The sequence below is a fragment of the Olea europaea genome, unplaced genomic scaffold, assembly GCF_002742605.1.
Source record: "Olea europaea var. sylvestris unplaced genomic scaffold, O_europaea_v1 scaffold409, whole genome shotgun sequence".
Taxonomy (NCBI): domain Eukaryota; kingdom Viridiplantae; phylum Streptophyta; class Magnoliopsida; order Lamiales; family Oleaceae; genus Olea; species Olea europaea.
The window spans coordinates 76043-89257 of record NW_019260595.1 but is presented as its reverse complement, the minus strand read 5'-3'; the positions used below and the strand labels follow the sequence as shown (position 1 = coordinate 89257).

General features: G+C 35.9%; 2 protein-coding genes across 3 annotated transcripts; both read right to left on the bottom strand.

Annotated features, from left to right (window-relative positions):
* Positions 1-443: 443 nt before the first annotated feature.
* LOC111387579 (protein GPR107-like) lies at positions 444-6189 on the bottom strand. 2 transcript variants are annotated; one of them, XM_023012154.1, is made up of 3 exons: positions 4748-6189; positions 3098-3209; positions 444-786 (listed from the first exon to the last, which is right to left on the bottom strand). In XM_023012154.1, exon 1 carries the CDS (start codon positions 6118-6120, stop codon positions 4801-4803), a length of 1320 nt encoding a protein of 439 aa, XP_022867922.1. In that variant the 5' UTR covers positions 6121-6189; the 3' UTR covers positions 444-786; positions 3098-3209; positions 4748-4800. The 2 variants fall into 2 exon arrangements, with proteins under 2 accessions (XP_022867922.1, XP_022867921.1); XM_023012153.1 differs by lacking the exon at positions 3098-3209.
* Positions 6190-8186: 1997 nt separating this feature from the next.
* Positions 8187-10438, bottom strand: LOC111387565 (endoglucanase 1-like). The gene is made up of 7 exons (XM_023012137.1): positions 10192-10438; positions 9881-10090; positions 9582-9782; positions 9375-9467; positions 9135-9296; positions 8930-9041; positions 8187-8835 (listed from the first exon to the last, which is right to left on the bottom strand). The coding sequence occupies exons 1-7, from the start codon at positions 10393-10395 to the stop codon at positions 8348-8350; spliced, it is 1470 nt and encodes a 489-aa protein (XP_022867905.1). The 5' UTR covers positions 10396-10438; the 3' UTR covers positions 8187-8347.
* Positions 10439-13215: the final 2777 nt, after the last annotated feature.

The following is a 13215-nucleotide window of genomic DNA, read 5'->3' as shown; positions in this document are numbered from 1 at the left end:
ACCAATTTATAAAGCAATGCTACTTTTGATTTGCAGGTGAGGTTCTTGAAACGCTAATTATTCTCTCTCATGTCGGGTAATACGAGCCTTCCACTCCATGCATCGAACCAGCTGGTCTGGTTCACCGGCTCTATCGACTAGTATTTACAGTGTATACAGAGGTGCACTTGAATCCCTAAAATAGAATTTCATTCTTTTTTCTATTTAATTTACCATTCTATTGATTTAAGGCATAATATGTAGCTTTGATGTCTTGATTTTGAGTGGGGGCTTCACTACTACGCTAAAATAATTGCGTTATAAAGTAGACTTTGTTCTATCTAGAATTAATGGGTTCGATCTCCAGACCACAGTGGGCGGGATTTTTAACGGCCACTATGGGTATGGCAACATGCGGTGCCCCCACTGCTGACATAACAACAAATGCTCACACCCACATTAGGTATTATAACTCCTGCTCGTTGTGGGCAGGAAATTTTGTCTGCTAGAATTAATTTCAGAAAATGATTGCCAATTTGTGTACATAACAAGGTACAGAATGACAAAAAATACAGTAATTTATTACAACGCATAGCAAAGAATCAACCTAAATGCATTAACTCAAAATCACATGCTAGACGATGCATATTTTCTCGGTGTCGCGTATCATCCTAAGCCAACTCACAAACGAAAGACAAATATCTCCAGAATCATGAAAAGTTCCCAATGGCACTCAACGCTGGTAGCAGGACGAAAGAGTTGGGAATATATATCGATGTTAGTGAAGTATATAATGGGGCACACAACCTGCAGACGTCGATTAACAATTGCCAGTAAAAATGAGAGCAACCCTGAATATAATATGCTCCTGTTCTTTAGCAAATATAACTGTTCTAAATAATCAGGAAGCAGTATAAATCACTGGATATAGCCTAGAATTAGTACTTGTTTCGAATGCATGAATATAATATGCTTCTGTTCTTTAGCAACTGTTCTAAATAACCAGAATGCAGTAAAAATCACTCGATATAGGCTATATAACCTTTTGATCAATCAAGTTTACGTGAAATCCATTAGCAAGGGGGTAAAAGTTTCTATTAATTCCTGTATAAAGCATACACATTACATCCTCAGCCACACTTAATTTTCAGATGAAGGCCAAAAATGCTTCTAACGGTGGCTCACTGACAAATGTGAAGGAGAAGAAAACCGGTCACAATCCAGATAGGATATTACCCAACTGGGTGAAAACAATAAATAATAAACGATAGAGAAAACGGTGGGTAGTAATCAGAATGCCCAACAGGATGCAATAAATCGATGTCTCGACTAGCCAACCGGTGGACCAAATTGTTGTACTAAATAGAATGGAAAGAGAGCACTTTATTATAATTCATTACTGAAAACAAAAAGTTCTCGCACTTTTCGTTGTTACTAGATAAACATTCGGGGGAGAGAGAGAGAGAGGCCCTAAATCTCTATCGTCAAGTGATATGGGCACGGTTGCAATCCTCTTTCCAGATTAATGAAACAGTGAACTTACGGGGGAGAAAGGCTTGCAGATGCCCAGCATTCTCGCTTTTGATAATTTATTTGTCTAACTTTCTATGGCATATTTCATGATGGAAAAGGATCCAAGATGTGTTGGAAGAAGAAAAAAAGCAAAAATTGGGCCGTACAAGCATTTGTGATGCCCAGATTTATATTTGGTTTAAGGTTTACTCTGGCATCCAAGTAAACTGGGAGTCATGACAAATTCTTCAGCCTCCCGACTCAAAGAATGGAATGTGATTCCTCTTATTTCAAATATACTAAATAAAAAAATAAGATCTTTCAATTCTTAAAACTTCTTTATGATTGCTAACTAGAGTACCATGATTAGCAAGGTGAATCAGAATCAAGATTTTCTCTACGTAAGCTGCTCTAATCAGGAAATTAGTCAGGTTCACATAAACTAACACGACATATCATGCCAATACAAGTACAGGAGAGGACATCCAACACCCTGGGAAAAGATATGAACTAACTTCATTGGTATAGTTTTCCCATAGCTAACAATTGGACATGCACACTCCATTTGGACCATGAATTTTAAAAAGGGAAAATAGAACAGATCTAGCCTGATATTCCTTATTGTGTCCAATTAAAATAAGGATCGATTTTAAAAAAATAATTTAAGTTTATTAAAATAGGCAGGAAATATAAGAGAGATATAATATAGATATTGTATAATTATTTCCTCTTATAATAAATTTTAGTTTGTATTTTTACAAATAAAAAGTATCTTGAAGGTACAGCACAACAAAGTTAAGATCGAGGATTTGAATCCCAGTCTGTTCTTGTTGGTTACTTGGATTTATTTTTACAAATTTTCAAATCTTAGCTAAATGCATGGGATATCCTAAAATAGTTAAATAACAAGCAACCTAGAAATATTTAAAAATATATCCAGGTTATCATTTCCAATTTTCTACAAATGCATAACTGGCTCAGAAAATTATGATAAGAGTTCTCATCTTTAGTGTCTCTTTTTTCTCTATCTATTTAGCACCTCCCTACCAACCTACCTAGTTAGATTTTTCTCTTCCTTCACCTCAAGATATAAAATCACTATCCATTACATCCTAGATCAAAGGCATTTACAACCAATCACCATCAATCATCACCAATGGATCTGCATAGCCATCCTCGAAGCTACCATCATCATTAATCCCTCAGAGGATAAAGGATATCATAATCGAAACATTCAAACAAAACACATAAATTTATAGGACAAAAAATCCAACCATCAAAAAAATCCATATTCCAATAAGTTTTATTCCTTACTATATTGGATTGCATCACTTTATGTAAATGCAAGATGATGTTTGATATGAATTTGTCAATATGTAAGTGGGGGTATCTTCACTGTATCTGTGCATGGGTGAACTTGAGATAGTAATTAATGGGATGGTGAAGGTGTCAAGTGATAAAAAAAGGAAGAAAAGATTTGAGCGTAAGCATACATGGCGGAGGCGGAGGAGGAGGGATGCGGGCACAGGAAACGGTGACGGCACTTAATTTTGGTGGAAGAAAAGGACAGAAGCTGAAATATTGCAATTTGGTATAGAAGGCTTACAAGATACAACTCGCAGTGCGTTTCAGACTCCATGAGATTCATCCAATCAATATGACAATACTTATATCATGCACCTAGCTTGTTATCAATAAAGATAGGCTTCATGATAGGCCTGAAGGACAAGTCATAAAACAAAAAGTTTTACTTGATATGAATGATCCAAAGCAGATGCTAAATTTTTTTATCAAGACTAATCTTTACCACTCTGGTATATTTAGAGGAAATAAATAATATGATTTATTATTTGTAACTGAAACACCCAAGTGGAAGTTAAGAGAGTCAAAATGAAGACACGTGTATGGGAACTGGAAAGGCTTGTACTTGCTCTCTCCAAATCCTTTACATCTTCAAAAACAGATTAGAAGGGCTTTGGAGCTTAAAGTTCTATTTGTTTCATACCTTCTCATCTATCCAGATGGTCCAATGTTGTAGAAAAAATCTTGTCATGCTATGCACAGTTTGATATGATCCAATATCACAAAAAATTCTTGCCATAACATGCACAGTTCGAAAACGAACCAAACAAATGGAAAGTTTGCTTTTCTAGAATTATATGCCAACATCTTTCAATAATTGGAAAGGCTCAGAACGCAGAGGAGAATTCATACTAGATTCCTCATATAATTATCACATTATTGATGGTTTCAAGTCAACAACTGCTCATTACAACAGCATATTGGAGGACTCAGTAATAAAAAACTATCAAATGACTTCCAGGAGAAAGAGAATCCTAACAAGCATCCACATCTGACTGTCATATGCAGCAATAATGATATTTTTGTGATTAATCACTTGGCCCATTTCGTACACTTCGAAGACTTGGATATGATGCTTATTTGCAGGATTTGGCATACTAAAATTCCCCGTTTTCAATGTGATAGGTTCATTTCCTCAGTAAAGCACGTATGAGTCTCATTTGTTTCTATTGGGACAATATTTCATTCCCATCTGTCAAGTTCTTTTCAGTCAGGAGGAAATCATGGAGATTTATTACTAGAGATGAAAACAATTCCTATCATGGGTCACTAAATTTTAAAAATACATACTTATCTTAAGAATAAAATTAGAAAATACTTATTTATTTCCTAAAATCATTAATAATCTTCAAGCAGGAAATTCAGTCCCTTTGCTAACTCACTAAGTTGTAATTTTTGCCGGTAAAAATACATACTTATCTTAAGAATAAAATTAGAAAATACTTATTTCTTTCCTAAAATCATTAATAATCTTCAAGAAGGAAATTCAGTCCCTTTGCTAACTCACTAAGTTATAATTTTTGCCGGAACTTTTTACATATAACTAATCTTGCTGAATATTTGCAGTATAATTAAAAATTATTTCTAGATTTCTCTCTCAAATTCTTTTGCTCTTTTTTTCTCTTACATCAACAATGACTCTAGACACCAACCAGGCAACCACTACCATTACATATGAAAAAATATTCTCCACCCGATCTTAACAACAAAGAATTTTTAATTTCACAAAATATTTGCTTTCTCCAATAAAATTCACATACGAGTATAGAAGTCCATGAAATTACATAAACAGGTTGAAGATAACATTCAAAGAATAAACAGTTAGCCACAAATAAAATAAAAATTCAAAGATAGAATAGCCCTACACAACTCACATAAAAGGATCAACATCTACCTCATCTTCTCCAATTTGATGCTGCAACACTGATATACACCCACATTGGCAACTCACAACTCAAATTCATCTTCTAGCTTCAATTGCTCAGCTGCAGCCTCCTCTTCTTCATCATCAATAGCAAGATAGGGATTGTGCTGCTCAGGCTTGAACTTGTAACCAGTGAACACATAGAAAGCCAATGTTGCCAACTCCCCTGCCACCACGCTGGTCCAAAGATATTTATAAGATGTGATAGTCTCCAGTGCATAAACCACAACACGTGTAAAGTAAATGTAGCATATCACCACAATGTAGTAATGCCTAAACAAAGTTAACTTCATCAAATTTACAGCAGCCTTCCCGTCCGTCCTTGCAGCCTCACGCAAGTTCTTAATCGACCAAACAATTGGGAAAAGCACTGCACAACAACAAACTACATCGACAAGCAAAAACACCTGTTTCCATGTCATCCAATCTTGACCATATGGCCCAGTCTCATCAATCACAACCTGTGCAATATTAGCAACAACTTGTAATGGAATCACTATCATCAAAACTTTCTTTTCCTTATCTTGCAAATAAGGCTTCAAAATCGACCATCCAGTCCCAATCAAAACAATCAAAGTAAACAGTGTAATACCCTTTAGAAAACTGAATATGTAAAACAACACATCCCACCCATGGGCTGACCCAGTTCGCTTAATATACGACTTATCTTCCGCTTCACACAACAAGTTCAATGCTTTCAAGATCAGCACCGCAAGCATAAAGAAGTGAATTCTAAAAACAGTCAATCTCTTCTTGTATAGAACATAAATCCAAACAGCAGTAAGAGCAAAATACATTAAGAAGAATACGAAGTAAACCCGGGGCAAAAGAGTCTTTCCCGCTGACAAATAATCCCGTCGGTTGGACTTTCCATTCTCCAAGTTGTACATCACAGACCGTACATTCATTGACACTTTAACTTGCGGAAGGCAATTAGCGAACACAAGGGTGTACTGATCGGCATTTGATTCCGAGTACAGCAGGTTAAAGCTCGCGGAAGTAGGTTTAGGCAGTTGATTGAATACGAAAATTTTCTTAATCGATTCCGATTGAAGGGCGCACGTAATCTCCGCATCCTCGATTTGCTGCAGCACGTTGATCCACGAATCACGAGTGCATAGAAAGAACCCAACTTTGGAGAGGTCAAGGGTTGACGGGTCGGGTCCGGAGAGGGAGATTTGAGTGAGGTTGAGCTCAAGCTGGCCACGGTGGGTGAACCCGAATTCGTCGAAGGGAATTATGGGCCGACCATCGAATCGGATCTCCGAGTACCGGATCTCGCCGGCAGCGTGTGAAGTGATTGAAATGAGAACTAAGAACAGGATAAGGAGAGACGAGGCCATGAAGGGCAAGTGTCGGTTGGGATTCTCCAAGTCCGATCTCTCTCTATTTCCTCTTGTTGGTACAGTGTTTTGTTTAAGAGAGACTCGTCATTTACTTAAGGTATAAAAAGTATAGGAAATTTTAGAGTTAATTGTTACAATGGTCACTAAACTTAGATTCATGTTTCTGATTAGTCATTAAAATTTAAAATGTCGAGTTTTAGTCACTCAACTTAGGTCTATATATTCGATTACTCACCGAAATTTAAAATTTCGAGTTTTGGTCATTGAACTTTGAAAAATATCGTACATTACTCACTGACTTTGAAAAATATTGTACATTACTTACTGAATTTTGAAAAATATTGTACCTTATTGACTGCAAACTTGATATTTTTAAAAATTCAATAGTTATGCTAGCGAGTAACGTATGATAAATTCAAAAGTTTAGTGGGCAAAATTAGACATTTAAAGTTTCAATGAGCAATCTAAGACATGGACTTAAATTCAGTGAGCAATTAAAGACATTAACCAAAGTTCAGTGATCAAAACTCGATATTTTAAATTTCAGTGTCTAATCAAAGACTCATGAATCAAAGTTCAGTGACCATTGAAACAATTAACTCGAAATTTTACCTATTTAAATTTACAATGTTAATCCAACTTTATAATTAACATTATCATCATCACTCAATTTGATTTTGTTATATTATGACTATCCAACTGGATACTTATGTCACTATATTCACCCAATTTGATTTATATTTTACCATAGCAACCCAATTTCATATAATGTTTTTAGCCGCCCATCCACAATTTTCACTAATTTTAAAAAGTGGTGGCCATGATAAAATTAAATTAAATTGGGTGGTTATAATGACACTAAGTATAAAGTTAGGCGACCATTGTAAAACAAAATCAAATTTGGTGATCAGGGTGACACTAAGTATAAAATTAGATGGTCATTGATAGATTTAACCTATTTTTAGCCATTCAATTTAACTATTGTAAATTTCATCCGTAGTCACTGAACATTTAGCTAAATTTCAATTGAGTTACTAAATATTAATTTATCTCAATTGATATTCCCCGTTTGATTTCCATTTTTATCAAAATTCATTTTTCTCTCTTCTTTTTAACCACACTTTTTCATTAAAATAATACTACACGTAAATCAATAACATTTCCTTCCTTTTCATCCACATACTTTCCATCAATTTACTATTCAACACTCCGTCACAATATCTTTCAAATTGACGAAAAATGCTCAATTGAATTCCATAATGTTATTGATCTCTCACATAATTGGCCAATCACTACACCGCACACTAGAAATGAAAATATTAAATTAAAGTTGCACTAATATCTTTACAATGAATGGATAAATTACGTGTTGCTTTTATTTTAACATTTTTATGGCTTGACATAGTGTTAAGTTGTATGTGATGTGGTATGGATGCTAATTAAGTAATTTTAATCAATTTGGATAGTAACATGCTATAGAGTGGTAAAATTATAATTATAATTGAGTGGTAAAATTATAATTATAATTGAAGTTTCATGATCCAATTGATATTAAATTAGACAAATTATAGTTTAATGGACTAAAAATTAATATTTACCCCCCGCAAGTACAAGTTTTATTAAACTTAATAAAATTACATTTCAACAAAGCCATGTGTACAGGGCTTCGTTCACGGGGTCTTACCGACCCCTCACATGGGGTCAGTCCCACGCAGGCCCTGATGCCATAAAAAAAAAAAAAAAAGGTTTTGCTGCAGGTATTCGGAGTTTAACACTCCGGATTACTTACTACTCACATGGGGGTTGGGGGCTCCGCGCCAATAAATGTGTGGGGCTCGACCCCTTCACTCACATCAAGTAACCCCGCGTGTCAATTGCTGAGTAACCCAAAAAAAAAAAAAAAAAAAAAAAAAAACCGACCCCACCCCCATGTGAGGGATCGGTAAGACTCCTGTAAGGTGCTGAGTCTGTACACCCAACACTGTCCATTACTTTTATAAGTAAATATGTAAGCTTTGAAGTATATATGTTTTTAATGATGAAAGTAAAAAATAAGTAAGTAATTAGAAGTAACTCTAATTTTATTGTTAATAATATTCCATAGTCTCGATAGGATTAAAAGACATACTGCTAATTTTGATATCAAATATGATGACAGTGGATTGGGATCGTGTAACTTTTTAATCCACAAATCCTCTGAAATTCAAAACTCCATACTAAAATGTTACATTGCACTTGAGAAGAATGCTAGAGCTCCGACAAATGGAGCATTAATATATGTAGCAGGCTCAGATTGCTGATAATTATCCCTACTATCGGCGAAATTGTCCTTATTGTCAGGACCACCTACGATGGCTCCAGAAAGAACATTCGGATCAGGCGATCCCGAGTGCAGGTACTGAAATCCCTCGTCGCAGCCAATGCGAGCCGGGTGTTCACGTACAGATGGTACAGAGGAACCCCTGTGGTGGACATGCTGTGGATACCTTTGCCCGAACCCGACCATATATGACATTTTTTCGGGATTATCGCCTAGTATATAGTCGACCTGTTTCTTTGCCATCGCCACGAGTTTATCTGCTGTCACGGTTGAAGTCCCGCAGTGGGCAACTCCTTTGTTTGTGCTTAGGTACTTAGCATATGTCAACAGAAGAAATGTTGATGTGGTGACATATTGAAGATTGCTCTCACTTGCTTTGTAGAAAAGTCCTCCTGTCGAATAATTTTGTACTACATGAGATAATCGAGCAACGGTAGAAGCCTTCATTTTACTCATATTTTGTAGGAATTTAGTGGGTAGGCAAACCTGGGGTGTACTGAGCCTGGAAACTAGGTGATCCAGGAACTAGAGAACAGAAATAGTTGTCTGAATGTGATTTGAACTGTTGAAATTCTTGAATACTGTTCTCTAAGAAGCCCTGTAAATGGATGGGAAAGGAAAGTAGAAACAGTTAATAGTCTGCTGATTTACTCTTTCATAGCAGAATTATCTGACAAGTAAATAATAGGACCTGAGAGAGTAAAACTTTGGTTCCAGCGCGCTTATCGTCCCAACTGAAGGAATAGTCATCTTCACTGGCACCCAGAGTTTGCCCATTCGACTGAATGTAAGCCAAATATGAGGCGTCTCCAGATGCTCTATGAAGCCACGATGCTCCCCATAGAAGCTCATCCTGAATTCAAAAATTATGCTTGTTTATCCAAATATTGACAGTACATACTGGACAGGAGGCGTAAATAGCTTCGCTTACATGGTATCCTGAGTACGAGCAATAGAATGGACAGACCACGGAATTGAGCGAGTCACTGTATGAACCTCTGTACCTGTCGGCAAAATCGAACACCTGCACATAGGTTTGAACTGAACTTCACTACAATTTGCATTGAGGACTAGAATCTTGTTTATTTTGGCATCCAGTTCTCTCGAGTATTGCATAACAATATACCAAATTGCTTACATTCGTGGCAGTGTGTAACAATTTAGCAGAATAAGCTGGATCAGAATCTTTGAACACAATAGAAGCGGCTGCCAATGCTGCGGCCGTCTCTGCAGCAACATCAGAACCTGGATTCTGAGATGTCACCCTATACACGTTACGTGGTGTGTCCATGTCTTCAGGTCTTTCCCAGCAATGATGATCCATATTTGGATCTCCCACCTGTTCCATTAAGGCCACATTGTAAGCAAAATGAAGTGTTTCGGAGCTCTGTTTTTTTACTCTATTTAATAGTATTAAGCACTTATTATTTTTCGTACTTGCACGAATAAGGTGCCAGGGGAGGCTGTGGCCGCTTTTAGAAGATAATCCGTGCCCCAACGCACGGCATCCTTGGCGTAGTTGAGTTGATTCCCCATCGAGTTACCAAATTCAATGACGCTCCAAGCAAGTAACGTGGTAGTAAACGCCATTGGCAAGCCGAACTTGACGTTATCTCCTGCGTCGTAATATCCTCCTACAAGATCAACCTGCAGAAATCCAATTCAAATGAAGATTTGAGCACCATTTCTCATCAAACATTATGATGGTACTTGATATTATTACATGAGTAGTGGACAAGTAGTTTTACATGAAAACCCGAGCCATCCGATAGGCCGGAATCGCCTCTCCACGTGAGACGCTGGTTAGCCGGTAATTTCCCCGACCTCTGTCCCTCGTAGAAGAGAATACATTTCTCAAGAGCACTTGAATAATCATGAGAAGTGAAAGCAGAAGTATATGAAACTAGCAAGACAAGAGTCAAGCATAAGAAGTGCATGTTTAAAGAAGCCATTATATATTTTCTACACTCGTAAAAACTAATTGGTTGGAAATGACGAAGCTGGTCCCTGTTATATAGAAGTCAGTTGGAGAGTTCGTTAGTGGTTGTGTGAGGGGGAGAGAGAGAGAGTGGAAGGGTTCACGGGCCAAATCGGACATTCTGTTGCATTAAGAAACAAAACATTATCCAAACGGTTTGAGTATACGGACAAGATTATTTTAACTGTAAATTCTCGTGTTTTGAAAGATCGTTTTCCTTGTCATTCTTGAACTGCTATGTCACGAGGCTATTTTCTGCATCCAATTGTAATTAAGCTGAAATTTATGTTTGGTACATTGTACGCAACATAACATGTTTAGTTTTGTGAAACGGGTAACTAATTTTCATGCCGTTAAACTCAAAATGTTAATAGAGCCCGTTAGCAAGATTTTTGCTTATGCTTTTACTTTTAGAGCCTGTTTGAAAGTGATTTTTTTCCACAAAAAATTGATTTTTTTACCGTTGTTTCATTATTCCAACTGTCATATTTGACTTCTTTTCTCACAGATGGACTCTATTTTTCTCCTAATGGTTAAAAAATCAATTCTCAAAATCACTTCCAAACATACTTTTAAAGAGTTTTTGGAGGAAGCCTTGTTTGGAAACTGATTTTTAAAAATGCTTTCTATTTTGGAAGTGTTTTTAGAAAAAGTCACATTGAATTAACTTTTCTCTAAAAGCAATTCCAACTTAAAAAAGCACTCATAAAATTAGTCAAACGAGTCCAAAGTAATTTTTGGGTTTCAAAAGCCAATTTCGATTTCTTGAAAGTCATTTCAAATAAACACTTGGCATGTTTGGCATCGTAGATTTTATTGTAGTAGACGATTCTAACGAGTCCAAAAGTAACTTCTGGGTTTCAAAAGCGCATTTTAGCTTCTCGAAAGTCATGCTAAATAGGCAGTTAGCATGTTTGGTTTTGTGGTTTTTACTTTAGTGGATAATTCAAGTCATATTCTTATACAGTGTAATCCTAGATCTACGTATTAATCTAACATGCCTTTCATGTTATTGGGAAACAAATATTACTTTTTCTTTTGCGTGATTTTCGTAAGAAATACCATTCAAGGTTCAAATTGAAGGTGGAAGGCGTAATTGGAGCATGGAATTGTGGTTAAAGTCCGAAATTAAGGCTAAATTGTCATACTTATGGAACGTTGTTTTGGCTTTTGTATTTGTATAATTATTCTGTCACGGATGCTGCAAGGCTTGTTTCACGTGTTTTCCCAATGAAATACCAAAAAATGGGCACCACCCAATCAGAGACCAGAGTTATTTCATTCATGAAGTTCCATCCATAATCCATTAATGCTGTAAGTTAAAAATAAGTGCTTAATTCACGTTAGTACAATAGAGAAACGAGGGACTTTGACCATAATCAATCTTCCATTCCTACCATTCAAAACAGGCCTATGAAGTATAGTCAAGTGGTAAGGCATCGATTTTTAGTACCGGCATACAAAGGTTCGAATCGTTTTATTACAATTGGGAATTCATCGTGCGCCATTTCAAGAATCAAAGAATTAACCGATGATCGTTCCATTTCTATTTTAGAAAAAAGGCTCTAATAAGACTTGCTTCACAAAGTCTTCCACGAGGCTGAGCTTGACGGGTTGGATATGGCCGGAAGAGGCACTACTTCCGCTGTACTCAAATAAAAAAAAGGATAAAAATAATAAATACCTATGTACAAACTGTCATTAAAAATTTGCAAAACGATTACTCTAACTTGTCTTCGAGAAATGTGGAGTTTATCGTTCTCTGTACTGTGTATAAAGAATCTTTAAAACATAGAATAATATAATAATAAAGTAATTTACTACTCTTTCAAAATAAATTCTATTGTGAAGCACGTTAATCAATTTAATTAAAAGTATAAGCCCTTGTTTAAGCCTCATTGTTTCTATCAAAATACATTTTTCAACAATGATTTGACTCGTTTCAACTACACATTCTTCATTAAAATAATATTACATACAAATTCTAAACTTTTTTATTCTTTAACCACATACTTTTTATTAATACATTATTCAAAAATTTATTTATTATTATTATTTTTTTGGACAAGGATGGGCTCAAACAAGGGCTAAGTTGTTAAAGAAAGAGACATGAATTCTAATGTGAATTTATTACAAAGGTCAATGATTTCCGCGGCAAAAGCAGCATTTAACGGCAACTACTAAGGACTACTTAGTCAACTAAAACCTGAATCAACAGGAAAAAGCAGAATTTCTCTGATGAAAAGACTCCTTTTTGGAATTCGACTTCCAAAGAAAAAACAATAGAAGAAAATGGAAACCCTAACATCAAAAGATGTACTGTGTGTGTTTTGGAGACTCAACTTTTTGACTAAGTTTTGTTTCCAATTGGAGTTAGGGAAAATGAACAATAGATCAGCAGAAGCAAGTAGCCAACTATGCTCAAGTTTTGGACAGTTTTCCTTAATTTGCAAAAGACCAACAAAGGCTCTCATAGGATTCTTTTACGAGTGATGGACATTAATGCAAGATCACGAGTGACAAGAATCATGAGTCCTTTTCTGGGGGGAAAGGAAAAAACATTTTGGTTCACTAAAATGCAGTAATAAAAATTCAAGAATCTACGTATTTCTAAATTTAGCCAAAATTTTTCTCAAGGGTTTGAGGAAAATGATCGTATTAGGAGAAATGAGCTTGAATCGAGTGTTGATTCTTTTTAGGGGTGGCTATTATAACTGAAGTTGAACTTTTCGAAAAGTAGTTTTATTTATAAAATATTCCAAGTATTATGAGTAACCCCGTTAAAATACTCGGA

Bases quoted from the DNA above. Each gene is read 5' to 3' on its own strand.
- LOC111387579 (XM_023012154.1), bottom strand. From the start codon at position 6,120: ATGGCCTCGTCTCTCCTTATCCTGTTCTTAGTTCTCATTTCAATCACT.
- LOC111387565 (XM_023012137.1), bottom strand. From the start codon at position 10,395: ATGGCTTCTTTAAACATGCACTTCTTATGCTTGACTCTTGTCTTGCTA. The intron at 10,091-10,191 runs GTAAAACTACTT...GGATTTCTGCAG, and splicing joins CGGATGGCTCGGGTTTTCAT to GTTGATCTTGTAGGAGGATA. The intron at 9,783-9,880 runs GTACGAAAAATA...TTAATGGAACAG, and splicing joins CTGGCACCTTATTCGTGCAA to GTGGGAGATCCAAATATGGA.